Source organism: Macrotis lagotis, chromosome 7 (assembly GCF_037893015.1).
Source record: "Macrotis lagotis isolate mMagLag1 chromosome 7, bilby.v1.9.chrom.fasta, whole genome shotgun sequence".
NCBI classification, from domain to species: Eukaryota; Metazoa; Chordata; class Mammalia; order Peramelemorphia; family Peramelidae; genus Macrotis; species Macrotis lagotis.
The window spans coordinates 153841052-153868886 of NC_133664.1; the positions used below are offsets into that span (position 1 = coordinate 153841052).

General features: G+C 39.0%; 1 protein-coding gene across 10 annotated transcripts in view; it reads left to right on the forward strand.

Moving 5' to 3' along the window:
• The window catches only part of ATXN7L1 (ataxin 7 like 1), a 267712-nt gene that overhangs the window by 177007 nt on the left and 62870 nt on the right, over positions 1–27835 (forward strand). For 6 of the 10 annotated variants that reach the window (XM_074193956.1, XM_074193946.1, XM_074193947.1 and 3 more), the window contains one exon: positions 26388–26610. In XM_074193956.1, coding sequence (XP_074050057.1) covers positions 26388–26610 — 223 coding nt within the window. The other 4 variants (XM_074193952.1, XM_074193954.1, XM_074193950.1 and 1 more) reach the window with 4 other exon arrangements.

Consider the following 27835-nt stretch of genomic DNA (forward strand, 5'->3'; position numbering starts at 1 on the left):
TGTGAAGAGTTAAGAGAAGATATATAGAGGCAAGCAATGCAGAGAAAGTAAAAGGAGGTCCCCAGGGCAGCTAGGTGGTGCAGTGGATAGAACATTGGCTCTGGAGGCAAGAGGAACTGAGTTCAAATTTGACCTCAGACACTTGACACTTAAGCCGTGAGACTTAACTCCAATTGCCTCTCATCCCTCCTTCCCCCCACCAAAAAAAAAAGGTAAAGGAAGCTGTTGAGTTATTCTGTTGTAAAATAACATGCTATCCATTTTAAATGGACAGAGAGCTAGTCATGGGGTTAGAAAGACCCCAGTTCAAAGTCTGACTGTGTTACCCTAGGCAGATCACTTAACCTCTAAGCACCAGATCAACTCTAACTCTTGGGTTGCAGAATGGTGACCACCTACATTGGTAGAAGGACGAACTCAGAGGTGTCGTCTCTATCCCCTGTCCCAACACTGCCTATGATAACATGGAAAAGGATTTGAATACAGTGAAAAGAAATGAATAATAGGAAACCTGTTATTGTTCAATTTTAGCATTGTAAATTTTTTTGGATATCAGAATTTTTTTGAGTGTTATTTGAAGATATGGGTTTGTGTCATCCTTGTGCAAGGAACAGAAAGTGTGTGAAGGGGAGTAATATGAAATAAGACTGAACAGGTAGGTGGGTGCCAGATTGTGAAAAGCTTTAAATGTCAGACTAGAGAGTCTGTATTTTATCCTCAAGGCAAGAAGGAAACATTTATTTCATAGTATAGAGTAAAGCACCCTGGATTAGAAATCAGGAGATTTAGTTCTGGTCCTGATTTTCTGTGTGACCCTGACAAATCACTTGACTTCTCTGGGCCTTACTGCCATTGCCTGAGAAATGGGCATAATGAAACATGTCATACCTATCCCACAGAGTCATTATAAGAATCAGATGAGAAATGCACTTTGAATGGAATTAAGCCTTATACCAGTGGCAATTTGTTGATAGTTGTTCTCCTAGATAATGTAATGATGCTGAGGTTGACAAAAAAGCTGCTCTTCCTGAGATGACCTGGTTCAGAGTCAGCTAATTACCTTCTGCCTACTTGACACCCCCCCTTCTGTTCCCCACAAAAACCACAGAACTCCCCATTTCTTCAGTCCCTTCCTATTATATTCCTTGTGATTGGATGCAATAGATTTCCTTTGCTATTCTGTCAGACAGCTGTTGTAGTTCACTCCAGGGTGGCTCTGTTTCAAAAGCAAGTGAAACTATTCCTATATATAGCATGTAATAAAATTTGGGTTGGTTTGGGAGGAAAGGTACAGAGGCAGCCCAAGTTAATATTAATGCACTATTGATACTAGTGACCCCAGGACTCAGGAGAGGCAAATTCATTCTCTTTTGACCTTGGTAGAGAAAAAGGGGAATTTGGCTTGTAATTATAGTTTGATATCTAACCCATCTTATTTCCTCTTGCTCATTATTTTCTCCAAAATTCTCCTTGGAGTGCAAATCTTTTTTTGTGTCTATACCTAAAGATGCCCAGGTTTTTATTTAGGAAGGTTTAAGTTTAGATACAATCAGCAATTTAAACCCCTCTCCTACAGTACAGAGACAAAATTTTAAGGTCATTTTCCTAGTCCTAGAATTATTCCCCAAACTGATAGATAACCTACTTGACTCTCTAGAGGGCAGAGTCCTGGATGAACTCTCTGGGAAACTGAGACTAAAACCTCAGAGCAAAAATAAAATATCTAAGCATCTTTTGGACTTAATTTTCTCTTTGGCAGGGAGAAATTTTTAAAATTCTTTCATTGGGAAAGAGGCAAATAACAATAATCTTGACTGAAGAGAAGTGCTGTTCCTTTGAGTCGTTTATTAACAAGGGAAAGGGGGGAAGCCTTGGACCAGATTTGGTATAGGTCAGAAATGACTCAGTGGACATCCAGCTTCCAGGGCCGTTTGCTGCCTAGCTCCCTTCAGTGACCTTAATAGGTTGTGAAGCAAAGCACTGCTCTTGGATAACCCTTCTGGTTTCTTGGAAAATTCACCCCATAAATTCCTTTTCTTTCTTATGGAATGTCTTCTTCCAGTAACCAGTGGCCACTTTCCAAGGCTCACAAAGCCAGCCTCTTGTGTGATTATAATTTGCAGGATATCTTGTAAATCTCTTCGAAAAAGATGCTTCAGGAAGCAGCCAGTTCCTTCAGCTAATAATCATGTGACGCCTGTCCCTTCCCCACTCGGCCTCTCCCCCCCACACCCCACACCCCCCAAAAAGGAGTGAGTTACATTGTACATTTCTTAGTGGGTGGTCAGGGAGTATTTAGTGACTCTCAGCGTTTTGTGGCTTGGGTATTTTTCGGAATCTCGTTACCGGGTTCAAACCGGGCTTGCACAAACAGTTAACACATGCACACGAGGCCGGGCAGCCGCGTTGGTTTTCTGCGCCGATGTTGTTGTTGTTCTTGGCCCGGGCTCAGTTCTGGGAACTTCTGGTGTCCAACTGGGAGGACCTGGACGTCCGTGTTTGAACAAGTGCCTCTGGTCCAAACCCGCGGGGGCTGCCCGTGGATTCCTCGGCAGCGCCGCACGACCCTCGGCGCGGCGCGTCACGTCACGGCGCTGTGTTTTCTTGCCCCCGCGTGGATGTGTGCGCGCGTGTGTGTGTTGTGTGTGTGTGTGTGTGTGTGGATGGCGTGCTGCTGCCGCTCGGGTGGGGGTGGGGGTGGGGGTGGGGGCTTTTTTTTCCCTTCCTTGTGACGGCATCCGTGCTAATGCGCATCGCGTCAGGTTCCAAAAGTACAACATGTTTACAGCCGTCGTAGAAACAGATTAAGTTGGCAGCCCGAGTCGTTCGTAAGTGGTTTGAGTTTACGTTTATTCTTCTTTCTAGCAGGATAGTTTGCATAATTTTACTGATCCTGTTATTTATAGACTTTTAAAAAAAAAAAAAAGCAGTGAGGATGCATGCTCGTTCCTGTGTCTGCTTCGGAAAGTGAAATCTGCCTTCCTTGCAGATACATAAGTGGCAATGCCAGGACAGCAAAGTTACTTTTCCTCTTTGTAGCTAATTTCCCAGTGATGTCATTTGACCTAGTCGTAAAGAGCAGGCTTTCCTCTCCCTGGTGTTATCCGAAACCCTGAGGATTGTCTTAGAATATTTGTTGTTTTTCCTGCCTCTATTACGAAAGGAAATGAAATGAAACCGAGGATGCCGCTTCCTCCCGGGTCATTCTGTGAGGGGGGATGGGGGGAGGAGGGGGGGATTGTTGTCAAACCTTCTTGCATCTGGACCTGGTTTATTACCAAACGTTATTCAAAGGACCTGCTCTGTACCCAGAGAGCTGGTCCTGGGGACTTAGTTTAATAAATTGGTGCAGAGGGCCTACACAGAGACGGTAGGAAACGGACCGTGCGTTTTTAGATTTGTCTTCAAAAATGAAAGTGCTTTCAACGTGTTTGTTTAAAACAGACACCAAAACTGTGGATGAAACAAATGCCAGTTGTAACTGCAAGATGACACATTTTTCAGTACATTATTTGTCCAACTTTCTAGCTTCTAGTCTCTCTCTCTCTCTTTCTGTCTCTGTCTGTCTGTCTCTCTCCTCTCCTCTCTCTCTCTCTCTCTCTCTCTCTCTCTCTCAGAACTAATTCTAGGCATATTTTAAAACTCCAAGGAAGTATTAGTTTTCCCATAATATTTACCAGAACAGTAAACTAAAAACTGCTCCGCTTTGCCCAGTGAATAGCCATGTAATTAAATTAGTTCTTGATAGTGTACTTTAACCATCCCTATCTCTCTGATCTGTTCACTAGTGAAATTTGCATTGTTAAATAGCCTGTTCATCAGTATAATGATTTCTGCATCACAGTTTAATAGACCAGGATAACATTGTAGATGAGAAAAAACACTTCCTTGTGCCTCTTCTTAAATATTGTAAACCAAACAAATAAAAGGGAGAGATGATAAATATAAATTTAGACTGTGTAGAAGATCATCTGATTATGAAATTTGAACTGATAGAGATCATTTAGTCACAGACAGTTTTCAGTACCTCCTCCTTTAAATCCAAAACTAAAATGTACAGTTAAAACTGACTTCAAAGTCTAATATTAAACTGATTCTTGAAAATGTTTATAACTATTTATTACCATTAGGAATTATATTTTGGATATGCATGCTTCATTCACAATTTTTTTTTGGTATGGGTATTTAACTGCATCACAAGAATAATAGTGATAGAGCCTAGCTTTTTTAAAAGTGCTTTCATTTCTAGAAGCTTCATTGGACCTCCTGGAGGTTCCTTCACTAGTCACAGCAAGCTAGCTAGGAAGAAGTCAGGCATTATTTCATTATTGTTCCTACTGGAGAATCTGATTCAGAAGACAAGTGATTAGTCAAGGACCTGAGTTGTATAGTCTTTCAGAAGACAAGCTTGGAGGACTGAAGTCAGGGGCCCTGGTTTTGTCCATTAAACCAGAGGCCTTCCCACAAACCAGTCTTGAATTTCACTTTTTGCAACACTCCAGGCTTAGATTGAGGGAACCATAGCTGAAAGGTACCTACTTCAGTTTAAAAGATAATGAAGCAGGGGTTTGAAGACAGGAAATTACCTACCTAAGATCACATACAGGTAAAGAAAGATGCTAGACTTAGAACTCAGGTCCTCTGACCCACAAACAGCACTCTAGACAATATAATATATATTGCCTCCTTAAGTGTTTATTTTTCTCCTCTGTGCTTCTTGGGTAGAAATTACTCTGAGTTTCTCCCACTCTTAGAAAATAGCATAATACAAGTGACAAAAGGAGAAAATTAAGTTGATCCCCAAACCCCTTATGTTGTAACTTGAGAAAAATAACAAGGGAATACCGAAAGATCTTCCCACCCATCCTCTTCTATTGTTCTTATTTATTTGAATTAGTCAAAACTGTCAACTGGGACCTCTTGGGGAGAGCTAGCCATTTGTCAGTCTAACATCTCTGACCTTTGTTCCCTAAAGCCTTTAAACTCTTTTCCACCTGAATATCCTGTTGGGTAATTTTTTAACACTCTTATGATTTCCAAAATGATAGGTAAGATACTGGGAATATCTAGCAAAACAAATATTTTCTGAGTTATTGATTGTACTTTATAGGCCAATTATCAGCAGTTGGTGTTAACTATGTAAATGATTCTCCTGATCCCTATTTCCATTTACTCCACCTCCCTCTACCCTACTGAGGTCAGTGCTGTGGTGACTTGTGTTCCTGGCAGATCTTATAGCCTGAAAGTGATTTTGAGAGGGAAAGCCATTTGATGGGAAGCAGAAGTTCAGGCAGCCATAACAATGACTCTAGAGTCAGAAGTCTTGGTTCAAATTTTACTTGATGCTATCTATGTGAGCACGGGTGAATCATTTAATTTCTCAATCTCAGTTTCCTGAAAAAATGAGAGGTCCCTTCTACCTCTAAGGTCTATGATTCTGTAGCCTTCATTGTGTCTGTATGACTGATTGAGAAGGATTATGAGTCTTGGATCTAAGATCCAGTTGAGGTTTATTCATGTTCCTTGAATGGAAGGGTCTAGGGTAGTGGTTTTTTTTAATTGATCATTTTCCTTAGGAAGACTTTGATCATCCTTTATCATTTTATTAGTTTCTTTTTTTGTATTATCTTATGTGTTTATTGTTAGTGCATCTTAAAACAGATATCGATTTATTGAAGTTTTAATGACTGGACAGAGAATTAGGATTCCTGAATTTTTATAGAACCTATGTTGAAGATTCGTTTTTCTCTGTGACTTGTAGAATGTCAGATTATTATTTAGTCTCAAAACCCAACCTGGGACCAAAGATAGTACTATCAAAGAAGGGAGCATTTTTTAGTCAAAGGTTAAAATCCAAATCATATTGGTGATATATTACTCAATCTAGACCTAAGAAGGAGATGGGAACAAGTATTTATTAAGCAACTGTTATATGTCAGTCACTGTTTATACTTTTTCCAGTTTATTCTCATAACCTTAGAAGAGAAGTGTTATTATAACCCCCATTTTACAGTTGAGGAAACTGAGATTAAGTGATATGCTTAGGATCATACTGTTCATAAGGATTCAACTCAGGTCTTCCTGATTCCAGACCTAAGGTTCTATCTATTGCACCTTCTAGCTCACTGGAAGGGAACTCAGTTTTTTGTACTATAGTCAACATGCTATAGGGTATATAGTTTAGTTTCTAAATTAAAGTAAATTTAATTTTTATTAACTTAATAAGCAATAATTTATTAAACCCTGGAGCCAGACACTATGCTAAGCAATGGGTAATACAAAAAGTAGTACAAATGAGTAGTACAGAAAGAGACAAAAGACAATTTTTGCCCTCAAGGAGCTTCCAATCTAATGGGGGAGATAACATGCAAACAAATATATACAAATCAACTTTAAAAACTGAATAGGAAATAATTAATAGCATGGTATCCTATGAGATGACCGAGACATTTGGAATTATTACAGAAGCAGGAAATCATTGGTGTTCCTGATATCCTAGAATTCTGGCCACTCTAGACACAGGACAAGCCCCTTAATTTTCCTCTGGTTCTTTTCTCTCTTTTAATTACTTAGGAGCTAGCAGCTAGGTGGGTACATAGAACATGGCCTTAGAGTCAAGAGGACAAGAGTTCAAATTGAGCTTCAAACACTTGACACTTGCTAGTTGTGTGACCTTGGGCATGTCGCTTAACATTGATAGCCTTACATCCAGGGACATCTCCAGTCATTCTAATTCATATCTGGCCACTGGATCCAGATGACTCTGGAGAAGAAAGTGAGACTAGTGACTCAGAACAGCCCCCCCACACACACACAAATCCAATTTGATCTCATGGTATTACCTCCCTCATGTCATGGACTTCTTTCTTAAAGTGCTCTGTAAACTATATTATGCCACTATGTAAAGGACAGCTAGCACTTTTATTTAGAGGGAAAAGATCTGGCTGTTTTCTGCCTTTGACATTCATTAACTCTGCTACCATGAGCAGATCCCTTAAGCTCCCAGTGCCTGCCTCACTTTCTTCATTTGTGAAATGAGGCTTAAGTGACATAATTTGGGGCAGTTAGGTGGCGAAGTGGATAGAGCACTGGCCCAGGAGTCAGGAGTACCTGAGTTCAAATCCACCCTCAGATACTTAATAATTACCTAGCTGTGTGGCCTTGGGCAAGCCCCTTAACCCCATTTGCCTTGCAAAAACCTTTAAAAAAAACAACTTGTGATGTAATTTGCCAACTTGACTTCCTGTCCAACAAGGGATCTGTGATTTTATTGATGTTATATATTGATATGATTTTATTGACTCTCACACCATCCAGAGATACTACCCATGTGTAACTTAGAGCAGTGGTGTCAAACTCAAATAGAAACTGGAAATATTAATTCATACATATGAATCTCTAAATAGCATATTAACTTAGCTTTAAAATGTTCTCTTGTCTATGTTTTATTGTATTTTTACTTATTTTGTTAAATATTTTCCAATTATATTTTCTTCTGGTTGGGGCCTCACGCATACTTCCAGGTAGAGGGTTGACACCTCTGACTTATTAGCAAATTCCCAGAAGCTCAGTGATTTGACTATAGTCATAGCTAGTATCGACCCTCCTACCCCTATTATGTCGTACTACCTCAGCAACATAAAGGGCTTTATAAATATCAGTTAATATTCTATAAATAATCAACAGATATTTATCACAAGCCTACTATGCATTGGGTACTTTGCTGGAGATTTTTTTTTCTTAACTGAACCTATGATTCACATGTGGAGCTCTGTAGTGAAAACTATCAATGCACATTGGCACCTGCTCTGAAATTTATAGTCTTAGAGAGTTGTCAAGGACATCCAGAAGTTAAATGACTTCCTCAAGGTCGAAGAGCTAGCTGGGACTTAAAAGCAGGTGTTCCTCCCTATACTGCCAGCTCTCTATCTACTATGCCATACTAAACTCTACAAAAAAAGCAATACCTATTTACTGAAGCCTGGGGATTCCAGAATTTTTCATTCATGGGTCTTTAAAAGGGAGGCATCAATTGTAGAGGTAGCTTTTACATTTGATATTTTATATTTGACCCAGATTAGTCTCTTGTCTACTTAATTAGTAGGTTTGAGGGATAAGGACCAGTAAATTACCAGGTGAGGCAAATTACCAGAATGTCCTTATATTCTTTATCATAGCCATCATCTCCCCACCAGAAAGCAGTTAATGAGGACACACACAAACACACACATACTTGCACACACATCTACAGATGTTTACATACACATGAACATATATATGTGACTGTAATTTTGACAAATTAAAGTTTCTGAAGTTGTTACAGGTCATTCAGATGATGATATAGCCTACTCTGTGAGGGAAAAAAAGAAGCCAGCCAATGATACAGCTCTAAGTTATCTTTAGTGAATCCTGTTGTAGTTTTAGGGTGGTGCCTAAAACAGTCATTTTAGAGGGAAAGTGCTGGTAGCTAGTTGGATGATGGAAATGGCTGAGTGGCTCAGTCACTCAGCAAGAGTTTGTCAAGTGCCAATATGTGCTTGGCACTGTGCTAAGCACTGGCAAAAGTAAGGCAAAAAAAATCCCTGTTCTAAGGAACTCATAGTATGATGATGGAGACAACAAGAATAAACAATTATGTGCACACAGGAAAGAAAGAAAAGGGGAGAGAGAGTGAGAGAGAGAGGAGCAGGGAAGCAAGGAGGGAGAGAGAGAAGAGAGGAAGAAATCTTGTATATAATTGTAAATATCTGTGCACACACATATACACATAAATATATATATATATAAAGTCAAATTATAATTTTGTCAAAATTATATTTGTGGTCAAAGGTTCATTTTCTTAGTTACTGTGAGGAATGGAATGTTTCCTCCTTAAAACTAAAAGGAATACTTTGTCCTGTCCTCCTTATACTTCAATCCAGGAAAGAATGTATCCTCCCTTAGACAAAATAGCATTGTATAATGATACTCTTTTGATGAGATTTTGTACAACTTAATAGAATGCCCTTCAGGGACATTTAAGATTTTGAATTATTCTTGTGATGTATATTCTAATTCCTGCCCCCTTTCCCTTTCCTGCTGATTTCCTCTGCTCAGGTTGTCATCTTTATAGATGGCTTCTACCTATATGTTTATAATAAATCCTAAAGAAAAAAGCTTCATGAGGCAACTAGGTAGCACAGTGGATAGAGTACCAACCCTGGAGTCAGGAGGACTGGAGTTCAAATCCAGCTTCAAACACTTAATAATTACCTACCTGTATGTCCTTGGGCAAGTCACTTAACCCCATTGCATTACAAAAAAAACTAAAAAAAAAGCTTCATGTCTAAATTATATTCTGTCATTTCATACATACATACATACATACATATATATAAACAAATTGGAGATGATTTAAGAGAGTTGGAAAAGAAAGTGGGATTTTAAGGAGGCCAGGGAAGTCAAGAAGTAGCAATGAAAAGAGAATATTCCAGGCATTAAGGGGACAGCTGGAGAAAATGCCCAGAACTCATTCAAGTACCAATAAGAAGACCATTGTCACTGGATCACAGAGTTCCTGGGGGTAAGTAAGAGGTAAGAAGACAAGAAAGGGAGGAAGTGGCCAGATTATAAAAGGCACTGAATATCAAATGGAAACTTTTCTATTTAATCTTGATATGCTAGGGAACCATTGAAATTGATGGAATGGGGGCCAGGGGTAGAGTTACATATATACTGTGCTAAATGTAGAACAATTTTAAAACAGGGTGGAAGTCTGTTCCTGACAGGATTTCTTCTGCTTCCCCCTGACACCCCCATACCCCCACACCCCACCCCCATTTACACTTACAATATTATCTTTTCTGGGAATAGTTCCTACTCTTAATTTAATAATATTTAGCCATTGACATGTGTAACTCACCCCCACCTACAATTATTTTTTCCTATTTCTCCTTAGTGTTCATTCTTCTTACAATAGATATAGGGAAATGGAATTGACCAGACTAGAGAAAGTAGAAATTACCCAATTATTAACTCCCACTCTAATTGCTATTCTTTTCCCAAGCCAGATGTGGCAAAGCAAGGGCATCCATTTCTCACTCTCCCTCCTCTCCTGTTGGGGGGACACCTCATTGCTAGCTTTATGGTGCCAACAGGAGAGAACCTCTGACAGCCTTTGGAGAAACACTTTAGACCCTTTCCACAGATAAATTAGTAAAGCACAAGGAAAGGGGGAAGGGAAGAAGGGGAGGTTCCTCTCTAATAATCCATTCATCCTTAGTGAGATAAAAGGTATCTATGAGAACTATCAAATTTGGTAAAAGAGAGCTGATCCAGGACTATGGAAGCAGGGACATCCTGGTGCTCTAAAAATAGACAGGTACAGTGGGGCTTTCAACCAGGAGTTTTCTGCTGACTATTGTTCTAGCCTTGAATGTTTAACAAGGTGATGACAGAGAGAAAATACACCACCAGGTTTACACAGCATGATTTGGGGGAGAGTGGAGAGGAAGCTGCAGAACAGAGATCCATTACCCTTTATAAACCAATGCCCTGTTCTGACTTAAAATGTTAGAGACAGCAATTACTATTGAAAAGAAACAGAAATTTGTTCCTTTGCAGTTAGTTTCATAGCTGTGCCTCTCCTGACATTCTGATTGATTCTTCTTTGGATTTTACCCATAATCTCTGCCTGTAGACATTGTAGCTCTTAGTTGTTTTTAATATGCAGATTTTCTTGCTGCCTGAGAGGATGACCTGGTCTAAAGGATGAAAAGAATCCAGGCTTTTGAGGCAGATTTATTGAGTGTACCTTTGATTCAGCTCATTCATTCATTCATTCATTCATTCATTTAACAATTATTTACTACATACCAATTGCATGCCAAATATTATGCTAGGAGTTAAGGATGATTATAGTGGCTACATAAGACATACTCTCTATGCTGTGTGAATTTAGCTCCTAATTTGGAAGACTAGTAATACCCAAATAAAAAGTGACTAACAGGATGGGCCAGTGCCCATAGGAGTCATTGAGACAGTGAATAGGAATTCAATTGGGGAAAGATCAATATGGACTTCAGGTCCCCTGGAGGCCCCCTAGATTAGGTAGTTTTGAACTAGGAGCTTAAGTATTGGTAGGATTGGGGACAGTGGAGAGAAAGGAAAAGAGCATTCTCTTTGGGAAGAATAAGTGGTGTGAATGGACAATTAGAATTGGAAATTAGAATTTTCTTTTCTGGAGAAAGTGAGACCAGTCCAACTGGAGGAGGAGTTCCAGCAGAGAGGTAGTGGGGAATAAAGGTAGTTGTATTAGCAAAGTGGGACCAGAATATGGAGAACTTTATATGCTAGGATAAAATATGGGCTTTATCCTTTACACATTTGGAAGGCATCAAAGATTTTCTGAGCAGTGGAATGAGGACCAGATTGGTGTTTTGGAAGATTCATGTGTTATAGTGTATATATAGGATGAAACTAGAAGAAGGGAAGCCAGAAGGTTGTTTTCATAATCCAGGTGTAAGACAGAATTGGAAAGAAACTGAATAGTAGAGATTTCAAAGGAAAAAAATGAGAGATATAAGAGATGAATGAAAGAGTCAATAGTTTGAAGCTTTAAATCGAGTAAAAAGTGATGCCAAAGACAGAAAAGGTGAAGTTAGGTAAGTGCAGTAAGTCTTACATCAATTTTTCCCATTTCTACAAAGGACACACACAGACCAAAACCCAGTACCTCTCCCTTTTGTACAAGGTGGGGGAAAAGGCTATGCTTGGTGCTGAGGTTCTGAAATTTGAGTTCCTCAGAAGGGAAATCTACTTCACTTTGTTATCTTAATCCCCTTGTCATGCAGTTTAAGGGGAGGGGCTGATATACTCTTTATTACCCAAAGACTTGGGGTGGAACAAAATGGCTTGGGGTTGGGAGGAGAAGATAAGTGTCCTCAGGATCAGCTGGCAGTGTCCCTCGGACTGGGCTTCTTCTTTTCTCCTCCCTCCCCACAGCACACCTTCAGCCCTCTGCTCAGAGCTCCTGACAAAGCTAGTCACTTTGGATCTGGAAAGACTCTCGAGTGACTCACATGCCAGCTGTCCTTGCCTTTGCTCTGTCTTTCTTCTAATTATTTTAACATTGCAACACATGCTCTAATTGACAGTTCTCATGGGCAGAAGCTAGTCTTGGAAGAAAAATTCCTGTCAGTTCTTTGCTGTGTATAGGCAAAGCTCAGTGTATGTAACCTGGCTCTGAATTGGTAACCCAGAAGCTATGTTGGGCTGTGTGGTTCCTTCTACCTGATTGACTCTGGCAACCTTGGAAGTGATGGTGAACTGGGAGAGATCCAGAGGGAGGAGTCACTCCCCTTTGTTCTGATTAAATCCATTCCAAAGAAATGGAATTTGTGGAAACAGTCTGTTCTTCATGGGCCAACACAGAGGACCTCTAGCCATGAATTGATTAATTCACCTTGTGAATTTCTTTGCCAGAAACTTTTACCCCAAATCTAAAGCAAGGAAAGAGAAACCCAGCCTTTTGCCAGTTCTATTCTGCACATTTCACTGAAGATTTAACTCTTTGTGGCCTTATGTGTTTGTCAAGGTTAGCAGTTAACTATCTGCCCCCATGGAAAAGAAGCAGAGAACCTTGTGATTAGAAAGAGTAATCTCCCCCCTCCCCTCTGAAATTCTACCTCTGGCCAAGCCCCACATGGTCCTTGTTTGTACTTTATTATTTTTTTTTTTGCAAGGCAAATGGGGTTAAGTGGCTTGCCCAAGGCCACACAGCTAGGGAATTATTAAGTGTCTGAGACAGGATTTGAACCCAGGTACTCCTGACTCCAAGGCTGGTGCTTTATCCACTGTGCCACCTAGCCTCCCCTTGTTTGTACTTTATTGAATCTGAGTAAGTGTAAATGGCAATTTTTTTCTTTTTTTCATCAAAAATCCCCTCCCAGATTGATTTTTTTTTAACTAGGTAAAAGTGGCCAATCGTTGCCTTCTTTCTTTCTTACCTGTCTTTAATCACTGAATAGGCATTGCCTTAGTCAAACTGAGATTTCTTAAAGACCTTAATTTAAAAAAGACCTAGCTCTTCCTCTGCATCTGGGACCATCTCCAGTCTTTCTGATCTATATCTTTCGGCTCCAGGGGAGAAAGTGAGGCTGGTGACTTTGTTCAGTCCTCCATCATTTAAATCCAATTCATTGGCATGTCGTGGCATCACCTCTCTGATGTCATAGTCCTTTTCCAGAAGGATCAACAATCGTTCCTTATTAAAGTAGACATTAGACATTACTATTTAATTGCCACTGAGGGCAAAGAACTACTAGGAGACCTGAATAAATGAAGTGATCATGGGGACATATTCCAGATAGTAAGTACTCTGCAGGGTTGAGAGGTGATGGGGTAGCAGTAATAGAGTACCAAAGCCAAACCACCTTCACCTTCTTAGACTGTTTTTGTGGGTGTAGTGGATAGTACTCAGGACTTGGTGTCAGAACTTGAGTTCAAATCCTGCCTGTAACTTTTAGTAGTTGTGTGACCCAAAGGCAAATCACTTAACCTCCCAGTGCCTCAGTTTCCTCTTCAGTAAAATAGGGTAACAATTACAACTGAGTTTAATGAGTTTAATGTATGTAAAATGTTTTACAAACCTTAAAGTTCTACATAAAAACTAACTTCTTACACTCATCTCACCCCCCACCCCCAGACCCCCCCCAACCAATCTATGGTGAGAATGGGTGAGTGCTCCTAATAGGTCTTATCCTGGAAATGGTATTACCTTTGTTGTTGATTAGCATAAAAATTGACCTAATGGGGCTGAATCCCTGAATCTTTGGTTCTTCTTTTGGTTCTAGAATGTTTTTTGTCTGGACCTAATTTCCATTGGTAAGGAAACTCACTCAACAAATGCAGATTTGCAAATGTTCTGCAATTTATAGTCTTAAAAATGAGCACCAAGGAAGGACTTGCTACAGTCAAAGGAAGCGAGGAAGAAAGGGAAAGCACAAAGCATTTAAGTGCCTCCTATGTGGCAGACCCTGCCAAGTATTTGCTTTTTCATTTGATCCTCAGAACAACCATGAGGTAGGTGCTTATTATTATTATCTCCATTTTATAGCTGAAGAAACTGAGGCAGGGTTAAGTGACTTGCCCAGGGTCACATAGCTAGTAAGTATCTTAACTAGGTTTTCTTGACTCCAAGGCCAACTTTGTCTAAAAGTACCACTTAGCAGTCTCCAACTAGGATTTAGAGACCTCAAAGTGCATAAAACTAGCCTATGAAGCCTGCCGTCTATCCATGAGGAACCTTAGCGATCATGCATTTATAGTTATCTAGTCTAATATCTAATACTAAGATCCAAAGAAGTTACTTACTCAAGGTCACACAGGTGATAAAACTGGTACTGGAACCCAGATCTTCTATAATCATCATCATCATCATCATTTTTATTACTAAAACTAGCATAACCTAGTGTTTCTGTCAAAATGCATGCATCCGAAGAGAGATTATAAAGCCACAAGCAGCCAAGAGGAGGAAAGCATTGGGTCAGTATGGTGAGGGGTTTTTGGTCTGTGGAAAGGAATTGCTTTAAAACATGATAACTACAAATAATTTCTAAGGTTGCAGGACTGCCTAACCAGACTTCACATGTGTGACTCCACTTAGCAAAGTGTCTGTCATATAGTAAACCTTAATAAATAAATGCTTATGGACTGACTAAATGATTGAAAACCCCAATCAGACCTGCCAGGATCAGGAAGCAGCCACAGTCACTCTGCCTTTAATGTGCTTTTTCTGTTTCTGACCAGAAGACAGATGGAGAGATCAAGAGCACATGGAAGAAGTGAGTTATAACATTTTCTGGTCCACTTGGGGTGACTTAAGAGGGAGGCAGTGTGGTCTACAGGTCATTGCACTAGGATGGGCGTCAGGAAACATCCCCAGTAGGCTGTGAACTTAATTTCTCAGTGTCTTAGCCTACTCGGCTGAAAGGCAAAGACTGTCCCACTGGGGATGCCATGTTCTATGAGTGAAGTGTTTCTTTGCTTTGTGTAACTGGACTATTTGGGACCTGCTGAAGTGTGTTGACAAGAGAGCCTGCCACTCAAGGGCATGCTGCTGTCTGGTTAAGTGTTCATTCAGCAATTAGGAGCTTCTGCAGTGAGACTATTCCAGAGAGAGAGAGAAGGATCTATGGGCGGTCTAAAGCAAAGGGGTAAATCTAGAACTATAGATTCCCTACGGAGGATCTTTTAATCTTGAATAGGATGCGGAATGTGATGTGGAAATATTTTAAAGCACTTTTCACACATCCAGAAACCTTTCTTAATTACTTTATTTACTTGTGTTACAATTTAGCATTCAGATGCTTAGCTCATAGCACACTAATTCATATATTTCTTTGGGATTCTCATCCCCCACCTCCCCATCTTTGCTTTATCTAGATTATGGAAGTCCTTGAAACCAGGGAGTGAGTTTTCTTTCCATATGTTTAGTTCATAGACTTCCCAGCCCAGCCCAGTTTATTATAAGACTTACTGGTGGATGGATTGGGAAAATTAGCTTTTCAAGTTAGGGGTGACTGATCACCATACCCATTTTTTTTCACCATACAGCGGAGAGGGTAAACGAGAAAAAAAATTAGGATGTACCTCCTGGTTTTTAGCTATAATCTTGTTTCTCACAGGTACCAACACACATGTATAACTAGATTATTGCAATAACAAGGGTTTTGTAGCAAGATGATAGGCAATAGATAACTATCACCCTTTCTAATTTTTAGCCTTCTCCTAGACTTGGGTTGAAAAGAGAAAATAAATTGAAAGTCCAGCTGTGAAGCATTATTCTCATTGACATAATTTAGACTTTTTTCTATGCTGCTGTTTGCATTTGTAAGGAGGTGTTGACTGAGTACAGCCACACCCTAAAGTACTTTAAGACAACTTCCTGTTTTCAAAAGCAGAAACCTTGCAGAGAATAGAAATGGTTCTGTCCAGAAGGGTTCAACCACAGCCAAAAAGCATATCTGTATAGTTGCCCAAGGTATATTCTATTGGGCAGAAAGCTCTGGGATGTTCTCAGTTTCTTTTTCTTTATGGGCTTGAGTTTACCTACCTGGAGACTGTAGGATGAAAAAGTACCTGTTTTTTTAAGAGATGAAATCATAATAAATAATTTGTTTTGTTTTCAGTCGTACCAATTATATCTGACTCTTTATGACCTCATTTTAGGATTTTATTGGCAAAGATACTAGATAGTTTGCCATTTTCTTTTCCAACTCATTTTACAAATGAGGAAATTGAGGCAAACAGGGCTACTGTGACTTGCCCATGATTTCATAACTAGTAATTATCTGAACCAGATATGAACTCAGAAAAGAGGAATTCCCTGATTTCAAGCCTAGTATCTAACCACTGTCCACAAATAATAATAGCTAATAGTTTTGCAAAGTGTTTTACATAGATTACCTCATTTGAAACAAGTTGCCATGTTCAGATGTGGATCACTTTGTTAAATACATGTGTCCTCAAGAAGCTGTTTGGATTGAATTCTTGTAAATTTAATCATTTTAAATGCACTCTGAAAGCTGGCTTTTTTTTTTAAGTGACACTGACTGATTTCATCTGAGTAAAGAGCTTCTGATAAGAATTTCCTTGTAACAATATAGATCAGCCCTTGCTTCCAAAGTTTATAATTTTAGAGAGTTGTCTGTGACTCCTGAGGGCTCAAGTGACTTCCTAGGGTCACTCAGTCCATAGGTGTCTGAGGGGAGACGTGAACCCCAGGTCTTTCTAACTCTTACACTGATCAGTACCATCTCTGCTATCAGCAGCTGCTTCCTGCCTGCAATGCATGCTTTTTGTGTCTGGCTCTCCAGAGAGCAGAGCAGGGCTTCCTGGACCTTCAGCGCCTATATAGATTTCAGGGAGTCTGTGAATTTGGATGGGGAAAAGAAAATACATCTTTAATTTCACTAATTTTATTTTTGGTTATCTCCTGCATTTTATGCATTTAAAACTACTTTTCTAAAAATAATAGTAGAGACAGGTGATTCAGTGGAGATGAATTTCTGGGCCTTAGGTCAGGTAGATTTGAGTTTAAATCCCTTCTTAGATACATTCTAGCTGCATGACTCTGGGCAAATCACTCTGCCTGCCTCAGTTTCCTCATTTCTAAAATGGAGAAAATAATTACTCCTCCCCTCCCCCCATCTAATATAAGGATAATATTAGATGACATTTCTAAAGTACTTCCTTAAAGTACTTATTTATCATGAGGGGGTGGTAAACTGAGGAAACTGAGGCTAACAGATTATGTAATTCTCAAAGGTCACATAGCTGGGGATTGTCTGAGAATGGATTTGAGCTCAGTTCTAGAAGACCTCTATCTACTCTGCCAATCAAATCCTTCAAAGCTAGAGTTTTTCCTCTTAATAAGATTTCCAACCTACAAGGCATTTTGCAGATTTTTTTTGTCATTCAGCAAACATTTATTAAAAACCTACTTTGAAAGAGAAACATAGTAGATATTATATAGATATTGGGAAGACAAACACTAACAAGAAATAGTCCCATCCTCAAGGAGCTATGTATGGCACCTCTGTCAGAGAAGCCAGTGTGGACATAGAGAAATAGCATATACAAAATATGGTAGTGTTTTTGATGAAACCTGCAATTCCTTTCATCTGGGAAACCTCTTGTACAACTAGGTGGTGCAGTCTGGGTCAGAACACTTGCTTGGAATCAGGAAGATTCCTCTTCCTGAGTTCAGATCTGGCCTCAGACATTTACTAGCTTGTGTGATCCTGGGCAAGTCACTAACCTCAATTCCTCATTTGTAAAATGAGCTAGAGAAGGAAATGGCAAACCACTCCAATATCTTTGCCAAGAAAAACCCGAATGGAGTCATGAAGTGTCAGACATAACTAAAAAGACTGAACAACAACAATTATACTCTTTTTTTAAATTTCTTTTTTTCAAGCCAATGGGGTTAAGTGGCTTGCCCAAGGCCACACAGCTAGGTAATTATTAAGGGTCTGAGGCTGGATTTGAACTCAGGTCCTCCTGACTCCAGGGCCTGTGCTCTATCCACTGCGCCACCTAGCCACCCCCACAATTATACTCTTGAGAGGTGATAGGTATCTGAACTACATGAGGGTCATGTGTGAATGAAGAGAAGAAAATGGATTTTAAATTTTAAAGTGAGAGATTTTAAATATTGAATCTTGGTAACTGATGGCTGTGTGGGGTGGAGGAAGACTAAAGAGCTGAATATAACTCCAAAGATTACAGAATTGGGTGACTAGAAGGAAAGTGAGGGAATGATATATGACATTCAAAACATCCAATAGATCATTATTAAATCAGGGTTAGAACTCAGAAGAGAAATGAGGGCTGGATTCATAAATTTGGGAATCATCTGCATAGAAGTAATAATTAAACCCATGAGAGGTGATGAGGTCACCAAGTGAGAAAGCAAAAAAAAGAGAAAAGGAGATCCCAGTTCAGAGCCTTGGGGTATACTCCACAATTAGTGGGGAGGATATAAATGATGATCCAGCAAAACAGATTGAATGGTCAGACAGGTCAAAAAACTCAGAAAGGAAAGAGTTTCCTGGAGAAAACTCTTATTAGTGTCAAATGCAGCTGTAGAGATTATAGCATCCTTTATTTAGAGCTGACTGGAACTCTAGAGGTCATCCAATTCAATCTCTTTTATTTGTAGATGAAGAAAGGCCCAGAGTCATCAAATGAGTTTCCCAGGGTATCACAGCCAGTGTTTAAAGCAGAATTCAAACCTAGTTATTCCTGACTCCCAAGTCCAGATGTCAAGAAGGACTAGACCAGGTGAGCAGCTAAGTGGCACAGTAAATAGAGCACCTGCCCTGGAGTCAGGAGGACCTGAGTTCAAATCCGACCTCAAATACTTAATAATTACCTTTTTGTGGGATCTTGGGCAAGTCACTTAACCCTGTTACCTTGCAAAAACCAAACAAACAAAGAAGGACTACTTTATCCTGTGAAGCCCCAACCTACCTATTCTACATCCTCTCTAAGGACTAGATGTCACTATTACTTAATAAAAGATAGTTTAATGATACTTTTCAAATTCTTAGGGATTAAGATTTGGGGGCTAGTTTTAACCATGCTATGTGAATGGACAACTTAAGAGAATAAAATCAAAAGTAGCCAGTTTTGTACATGCTTTATTGGCAGTGGTACCTGATGATAAAATTCAGGTGTGGGCTAATCCAGTTAGAAAATGGGTATGGGGGAGATAGCAAAGGAATTGAACTCTATCCAGAGAAGATTAGTGCCACTTAGAAATTAACTCCTTGCCACCTGGACTCACATCCAGTCCATTATGAAAAGGATTGAGGCCACAGATAACTTTGAATTCTCCTCCATTCCTCAGGGACAAGCAGTTTTATACTCAAAATTATTGATATGGAGTAGCAAGAAACCTTTAGGAGAGTGGGAAGAAGAGCTGGTGGCTGAGCCCCTCAGGGACTGAAACCACTCTTCTTTGCTTCTGGGAGAGAGGATTAGAGTCCCACATATGCTTTCCTCCCAAGACATAGTAACTGATTATGACATTGGTATGGGTGGTTGCAGCCCTAGGCTGTTTTCTTCTTCCTTTGCTGGTTTTTCACAGGTTCATTCTAGTTAGTGATGTGTTTGGAAAGTGAACATTTTGCTGTCGTTTTCCCTTTTGGCCACCTTTGGTTGTCATGGGGATAGAGCCAGCAAGACTACGAAAGCCAACAGAGCTTTAAGACTGAAAAAGGATTGGACTAATTTCAGGAGTCCTAGGAAGGCCTCAAGGCCAAAAATAAAAAAATGAAGCCAGCAAGTATGGAGTCTCTTCTTCTTCTTCTTCTTCTTTTTTTGAAAATGCAGATATCTCTGAGACAGGTAGTAATGATAATAATTGCAAGAGTGACTCCTAATTCTATAGTGTTTGAGTTTACAAAGCATCTTCATCACTCTGTAAAGAAGGCAGTTTGGGTGTTGGGATCCCCATTTTACTCATGCTAGGTAGCACACCAAGCTGTTATTAGTCACAACCTCTTTGGGCCTCAGATTACTCATGTCAAATGAGAGGGTTGGAATAGATCATTTCAAAAGTCGCCTTGTTAACTCTAAATTCTCTGCCCATGACCATAGTCTATACTTTAATGTGGATTAAAGAGTAGGCTGAAAGGGGAAGAAAAGGGAATTTGAATATATTGAGAGTCTTGGGAACTATGTGGGAGGAGATATAACCAGGAAGAATGGTGACAAGGAAATGAATGTCAAAGTGGGCCTACATCACAGTTTTGCCTGGGAGAATTTTTACCTTGTTTTTGATGGTGGGGGCAGTTTGGCTTAGTGGAGAGAGAGCTTGACTTGTAAAAGAAAAGAAATGGATTCCAACTGTACTCCTAATACTTTATCCCTAAACAAATTATATAATCTCTTTGTGCCAAAGGAAACTGCTTAAGGCTTGTGGTTCCCCAAGTAGATGAAATCACAGGTGCTGAGCAAGGTAACATATTTTAGGGTTAACTTTCATGACATTGAGGACTACAACTGAGATGGACTCAGTGGCATCAGACATCATTCCATCCCTGAATCTCTGATCCTGTGATCTCTTGACTAAAAAAAGAATTACTTAAGGAAAGAAGTTTCATAAATGTGTCTGAGAAATACCTTAGTATGGGGCTGCTTGCCACTAAAGGCCATGGGGCTCTCTTGAAGTTCTTTGAAATTACCTGTTTCATTTTCTTCATGTGGCACATGAAACCATGGATCTCCACTTCTTGCCATAGATACTGTATTTCTTTCATTCTTAAAAATTAATCTCCTTTGTTTTTGTACCATAGTCATATCTCTTACATATACTTCAGCTCAGTGATCATTCCCTTGTAATAAAGATATTTAAAGAAGATAGATAGACAGCTAGGTGGCACAGAGGATAGAGCACCAGCCCTGGAGTCAGGAGTACCTGAGTTCAAAACCAGCCTCAGACACTTAATAATTACCTAGCTGTGTGGACTTGGGCAAGCTACTTAACCCCATTGCCTTGCAAAATCCTAAAAGAAGAAGAAGAAGGAAGAAGAAGAAGAAGGAGGAGGAAAAAAATAATTCAGCCAGGTTTTCTTCCAGGGTGCCAAAATTCAGAGGGTGATAATAGCATTTACAATCCTATGGTACCATGGAAACAATTGGCCTTAATACCTAGTTAACAATAATAATTAGTTTTAAAATGACTGCCCTCCTCCCCAAGCCCTTCTTCCAGCTCTCACTCCACTCCCACACTTGCAACTGCCCCATCACATCTCCTTAGGTGATCTGTGGGATCCTCCTCCCCTCTGATCTATCTGTCATTATGATCCAGAATGTCTCCTATTCACCATCATTCTCTTATTTCACCATTACCAAAAAATTCTTTTGATGGCAGGTATATGAGTATTAGTCTGTCCTTTATGTAAGAGCATCCTTTTTGCAACTAAATTGGCTATAACCTCAATTAAGAAATAGCCTGGCTTATCATTTACCAATGCCAGCTATGCTGCTGTGTTCATTTTGTGGAGTATTATTTTGGAGTGCTGGTATCTCAGTCATCATCTCTTCAGTCTACCTTATTGAATTCATGGCCATCAAGGCCAAAAAAAAGAGTATTGAAAATAAGTCATCCCTCTGACCAATGTTTTCTGTTGTGTTACTACTGTAAATGTTGCCCAAGATTTGGGGATCCTGTCTATGTCAAGTGTCATTGCTATCTTTGACACCCTGCCACTGAAATTATTGATCTGAGCATATTTGATGCCATAACTCCTGGTATAAGTCAGTGAGAATTTATTAAGCTTTTACTATTTGCCAAGTCCTGTGCTAAAGGCAAAAACACTCTTTGCCTTCAAGGTGATCACATTTTAATAGGAGAAAAAAACTTGCAAACAAGTTCACACATATAAGATACATACAGGGTAAAATGAAGGTAATCTCAAAAGGAAGGACCCTTACATTGAGGGGGATCAGGAAATGTCTCTTTCAGGCAGTGAGATTTGAGGTAAAAAATTAGCTAATAATAGCTCCGGACTTGCCCTCCTCTTTGATCTGTCATCACAATCCATGATATCTCCAACTCACCAGTATTCTCTTCTGTAGCCATCACCAAGAATACTTTTGGTGACAGATAACTGAGTATTAAAGTCTATCCCTTATATAAGAGCATCCTTCTTGCAACAAAATTGACCATATCACTGCTGTCAATTAAGAAATAGCCTGGCTAATCATTTACCAATCACTTACTTGTGGCAATTCAAAATCCAAACATACCAAATATGCAAACAGCCAGTGAGATAGTACACACAAAAAAATGGGCTGCTACAACCCCTTGTTGAGCTGAAAGTAAAACATTAACAGTCTGCTGATGGTGGTTGGTCTTTTTAGAAGCAGTATTGGAAATTTTCCATGGACTCCAATGAGCCATCTTCTTGGTCTGCCGCCATCTTGGTCTTTCACTCATATGCTGTTTATGTTCCTACAAACTATGAGTTTGAATGAGATATTAGTACTTTTGAAAATGCTTGTTTGGATAAACAGATAGAGAAAAGACTCCAAAACTTTTAAGTGAGAATTACCAGTAAGCCAGCACTAAGGTTGAGAGGTAATGACAACTCTAAGTGGCTCTTAGGATGATTGAGGAAGGGAGAAGGAAGGAAGGGATCAAACAGTTATTAAGCACCTACTCTGTGTAAGGCATTGTGCTAAATATGATCTCATTTGATCCTCACAACAACCCCAGGAAGTAGGTGCTATTATTAATCCTATTTACATTTGGGGAAACTGAGGCAGGCAGACTTGCCCAGGATTACATAAAAAAGTTAGTGTCTGAGGCTAACCTTCCTGACTTTGAATCTTGTGCTCTCTTCACTAAATCACCTAGCTGATTAGGACCCATGTTTGGAAACTTAACTTTACAGAGATTATTCTGAGTGTTTATGTATCTGGGAAACACTAATTAGAGGTGAGCTCTGAAATTAGCCTGGATTTTGAAGAAAGTATCACATGCTTGTTGAAGAGTAGTTGATCTTGGCACAGGGTGCTGCAGAAACATCTTTGGTCTGAGTCTTCAGTGCTGAATATGGAAGAAAGATAAGATCTTTATCTTTTTCTTATTATTCAAAAATTTTTAATGTTTTATGATATATGAGGGTCCTGATTTAAAGATTCTGGGAGCAGAAAAGAATGCTGATGAAAAATTCAGAATGAACAGAAGGGGGGGGGCAAGAGAAGGTTTGCCAATAGTTCATGGATAATAAACTCTCTAAGGACAGAGGCTATGTTTTATTTATCTTTGTACCTCCCTTGGTGCCTATCATTGTATATTGAACACACTAGCAAGGGATTAATAAATGTTTATTATATGGATGAATGAGCTGCTGACCAGCATTTTTAGTATTTTAAATGCCCATAGACTTCAAGGAAGGGAAATCCAGCCAAGGATAACATGCCAATGGATCTATCAAAGTGGTATTTACAATCATGAATCCATCAAGTCAGGATCCATGATCATCCTCATCTCATTCAACCTGTTGGGGAACCTATGGCATAATCCTTAACTCAATTTTGCAGGAGGTTTGTTATATTTCATTTTAAAAGGTTAATGGTGAAATGTTGTAGTGACTGATCATATAAAAACAGTGTTGATAGTACTAAATTTAGAATGATCTAAGGGCCAAGCAAAAAGGGCACACAGCTTGAAAAATACAATGAGGACTAAAGGTTGGAAACTCCAAAGAAGCAGATTTCAGTTTAGTGTAAGGAAAATATTGGTCAACAAGGTCAAGAGCTCTCCAAAAGTAGATTGAATTGCCTTTGAAAGTAGAATAGGTTTCACCTCATTAGGGGTCTTCATAGTTGCATTCATCGAATTTTAGATTTACAGAGAAGGAAATTGAGGCATGGGATAATAAGTAGTAGAAATAGGATTTGACATATCCAGAGTTCATTCTACTATCCTGTATATTTCTTAGGAATATTGTAAGAAGGATTCTTGGTGTGACACTGCTGAGAGTAGATGTTTGCTGAGTTCTCTTCCCATTTCTGAGATTCTTCCATACAATTCTAAACAGTTATTCCAGAGCAATTCCAAGTCATAGCCATAGTTTTTAAAGAAAATAACCCATCTACCCTCCCAATTCTCATAGCTAGTGTATTTATAACATTTGTATATATACATATCTTCCACATGACAATAGTTTAGGGTACTTTTGAGACAAGAAGACCTGAGTTTGAATTCTGCCTCAGAGACTTACTAGCTACTTTCTACAGGCAAGTAACTTAACCTCTCTGGGCCTCAGCTTTCTGATGTATAAAATGAGAATAATAATAGCATCCACCTCCCAGGGTAGTTAAAAAGATCAAATCTGATAACATGTAAAGCACTTTGTAACCTTAAAGCAATGTGTTAACTATTATTATAATAATATTATTATTGTTATTATCAAAAATAGGAGTAGTATCTCTTTGAGAATGGCTGCCTGACCCTCCTCCTCATCAATGTGAGGAAGCACAGGAAAGCACTAGGCCATTAATTGTTGTCATTAGATGGTTCTAGATTAGTTGTTTAGTCATTTTTCAGAAATGTCTGACTCTCTGTGACCCCATTTGGGTTTTCATGGCAAAGACATTGGAAGATTTTCATTTCCTTATCCAGTTCATTTTTCAGATAAGGAAACTGAGGCAAACTAAGTTAAATGACTTGCCCAGGGGCACTAATAAGTGTCTGAGGCCAGAGTCAGAGGCTAGTAAATGTCTGAGGCCATATTTGAACTCAGGAAGATGAGTCTTCCTACCTTCAGGCCTAGCACCCTATCTGCTAGGCACCCAGGCTAGTTGACCTCCTAGTTAATCTTTCTTTTTCTTCTAATTCTGTGTACTAGAGGCTTCTTCTAACTAGAGAAAAATTGTCTATATTTTTTGGAGTAGGTCAGGTAGAAAGAGAACTGGTACATCATTCTCTTTCACCCTAATAGGTCATCCACAACAGCCCTTCATGCCCATGGGCCATTGTTTAGTGTTATTATTTAATGTTTTCCTCTCCACCATGCTACCTTTTTATTTAATAGTTATTTGTTTTCTTTCCTTCTTATATCCCATCAATTGAAAAAAAAAGAAAAAGAAAAGAAAAATCAAAGCTGTTTTAATGTATATGCAAAGTCAAGCAAAACACATTCCCACATTGGTCTTGTCCAAAAATGTATGTCTTACTCCAGAGGTGTCAAATACAGAGACTGTAGATTAGGGGGAAAAAAACTCCAGTTTGCATAAATCAGATTAAAATGTAATAAGGGGAGACATTTAAGAAAATAAATAAAAATATAATTTACCATTTTTTAATCCCACAGAAAGAAGGCATCTATTTCTATTTGAGTTTGATACTACTGTTATTCTATATTTTTAAGATACCTTTCAAAATTAAGAAATCATCCATCTCTACCTTTATTGTATTCTACTTGCACACTTATATGTTCATCTTGTGATTTACTGGTTTGGAGTGCTGGTATCCCAGTCAACATCTCTTAGACCTAATGACCATTAAGACAAAAAAAAAAAAATTGAAACAGCTATCTCTCCAACCAACATTTTCTGTTGTGTTATTGCCACGAATTTTGCCCAAGAGTTGAGAATCTTGGGTCAGATGTAATTGCCATCTGTGGCACTCTGGCACAGAAACCCTATTGGCATGTTTTTTTCATCATTGCATCCATGTAATCCAAAATGGCACCATAACAGTGAAGGTGAAAGTAACATAATTAATGGTTTGTCTTCAGTCCAAAAAAACCTCCGATATCTCTTGGTAAAATGCTCTTTGTGTTGTCCTGCTTTTTGTTTCTCTTGACATTTAAGAATTTTGTCCGAATTTTCCATTTCTAATCATTTTTGACAGGGTATTCATGCTTATTACCCTATGGTCATAACTTTCTAACTCCTAGACTCCTAGGTTAAGATTTACAGAAGTTGGTTTATTAACTGAGACCAGCTAATGTCTAGTACTCTATTTTTTCAGTTTTGTGGTTATGGTCATGATGAGTTCGTATTAAGGAGAATGTCCTTGTATAAATATCTATGTGCCTCTCCCCTGAGAATGTTGCAGTTAATTTGGAATGCAGTTTGAAAGAGGAATTTGATATTTAATAATTGCCAATTGGCAGATAAGAGCAATTGGCAAGAGTAATTAGGACTGAAACTTCAGTAATTTGCACATGGCAAAGAGAGGAATTTCCTATCTGTGGAATGTGTATGTTTATATATGTACATGACTTGTCTATGAGTGTGTGTAGGTAGGAGGAGTAAAAGAAAAGGAATTATTCCCCTACTAAACATCCACAGCTGAATTCTGTCCTTTCTTCCCTTTCCAGAAAGAAGACACAGTTCGATGTGTAAACCTTCTTCCTCTCCAGCATCACCACCCTCCAATTCCAGGACATCACTGCTACCAGTGAAAGCAAAATCCTGTATCAGCGGCCATAACCCTGTCAGCAGCAACGCAAAGCCATTCAAAACGCCCAAAGACAATCTACTTACCTCCAGTAGCAAACAGCACACAGTCTTTTCTTCAAAAGCATCAAGGGATAAACCATGGTGAGTCACTGGGTTCTGGAAACACCGAACTCTTTGCTTGTCTTTGCACCCATATTCCTTGTTGCCCTCATGGTGAAACATTTAGGTTAGGCATCATGTCCACAGATTTAGAAGAATCAGGAGAAAAGAAGGAAAATCAGAATGATGGCCCAAAATTCAAAGCTAGAATGAAAGAAATGACTTAAAAGTCTTATTTTCATGATATAGAAAATTTTTTTTCTCCCCTTCCTGGAAAAGTTAATGATGCCCAAGTAAAGGAATTAGAAAAATATTCTTTAATTATATAGCCAACTTATGTTTTCCCTTGTTACATAATAACACCAAAATTCCATATGAAAATCAGAGTGGCACAGTGGAGAGAGACCTACCTGAGAACCAGGAAGACCTGGGTTGAAGTCTTATCTCTAACATATACTGACTGTTTTACTCTGGGTATGTCTTTTAATCTCAGTGTGCTCCAGCTAGTTTTCTAAAACTGTAACTTATTATTTTTAATTCTGATCTGCATTGGTAGAGGTAGTTTCCCCATCTGGGAAGAAACCTATACCAATGAAATCAAGTCCCTAGTCCTAATCCAAAAATTCCATAAGCATTTTTTCCCCAATGAGAAAAAGGGAGCCTCATTACAGAGAATAAGTATTGATCCCCTGGGCAATAGAGACCACTCTCATAATGGAGGCTCCTCTACTGAGGGAAACTAAGACTGGGACTCTTAATTGGTACTGAAACTTTCTCTGGCATAAATCATGGAGGCATATCTCTGATGGACACTCACACGGATAATGGATAACACAAAAAAAAAACTGTGCATTTGTGTGTAAGCCAAAGATAATCAAGGAAAATGTCACTACTTTGAAAGAAAGCAAATTACAAATGTCTGTGAAAATGTAAAGGTTAGTGCAATTTTTTCACCTCTATCTTCACAAAAAATTTTACTTTAATTGGTTGACTAGAGCAGGAAGAACTAATTAGAGCAGAAAAGGAAATGTTTGAAAAGTATCTTCAAAAGGTATTCCCTGTTCCATGTATAATGATATACATATTCCAAGATGCTAAGGAAACTGGGAGACATTATTACAGAAACAACCCTAAACTTTGGGACTTGTGAAGGAAGTATGAAGACAAAAAAAAAAAGGGTCTCTATTGGGAGTGGGGGAGAAATTTAAATAAAAATGACCTTGATCATTATAAACCATTATGCTGAACAGCATTCCTGGAAAGATAA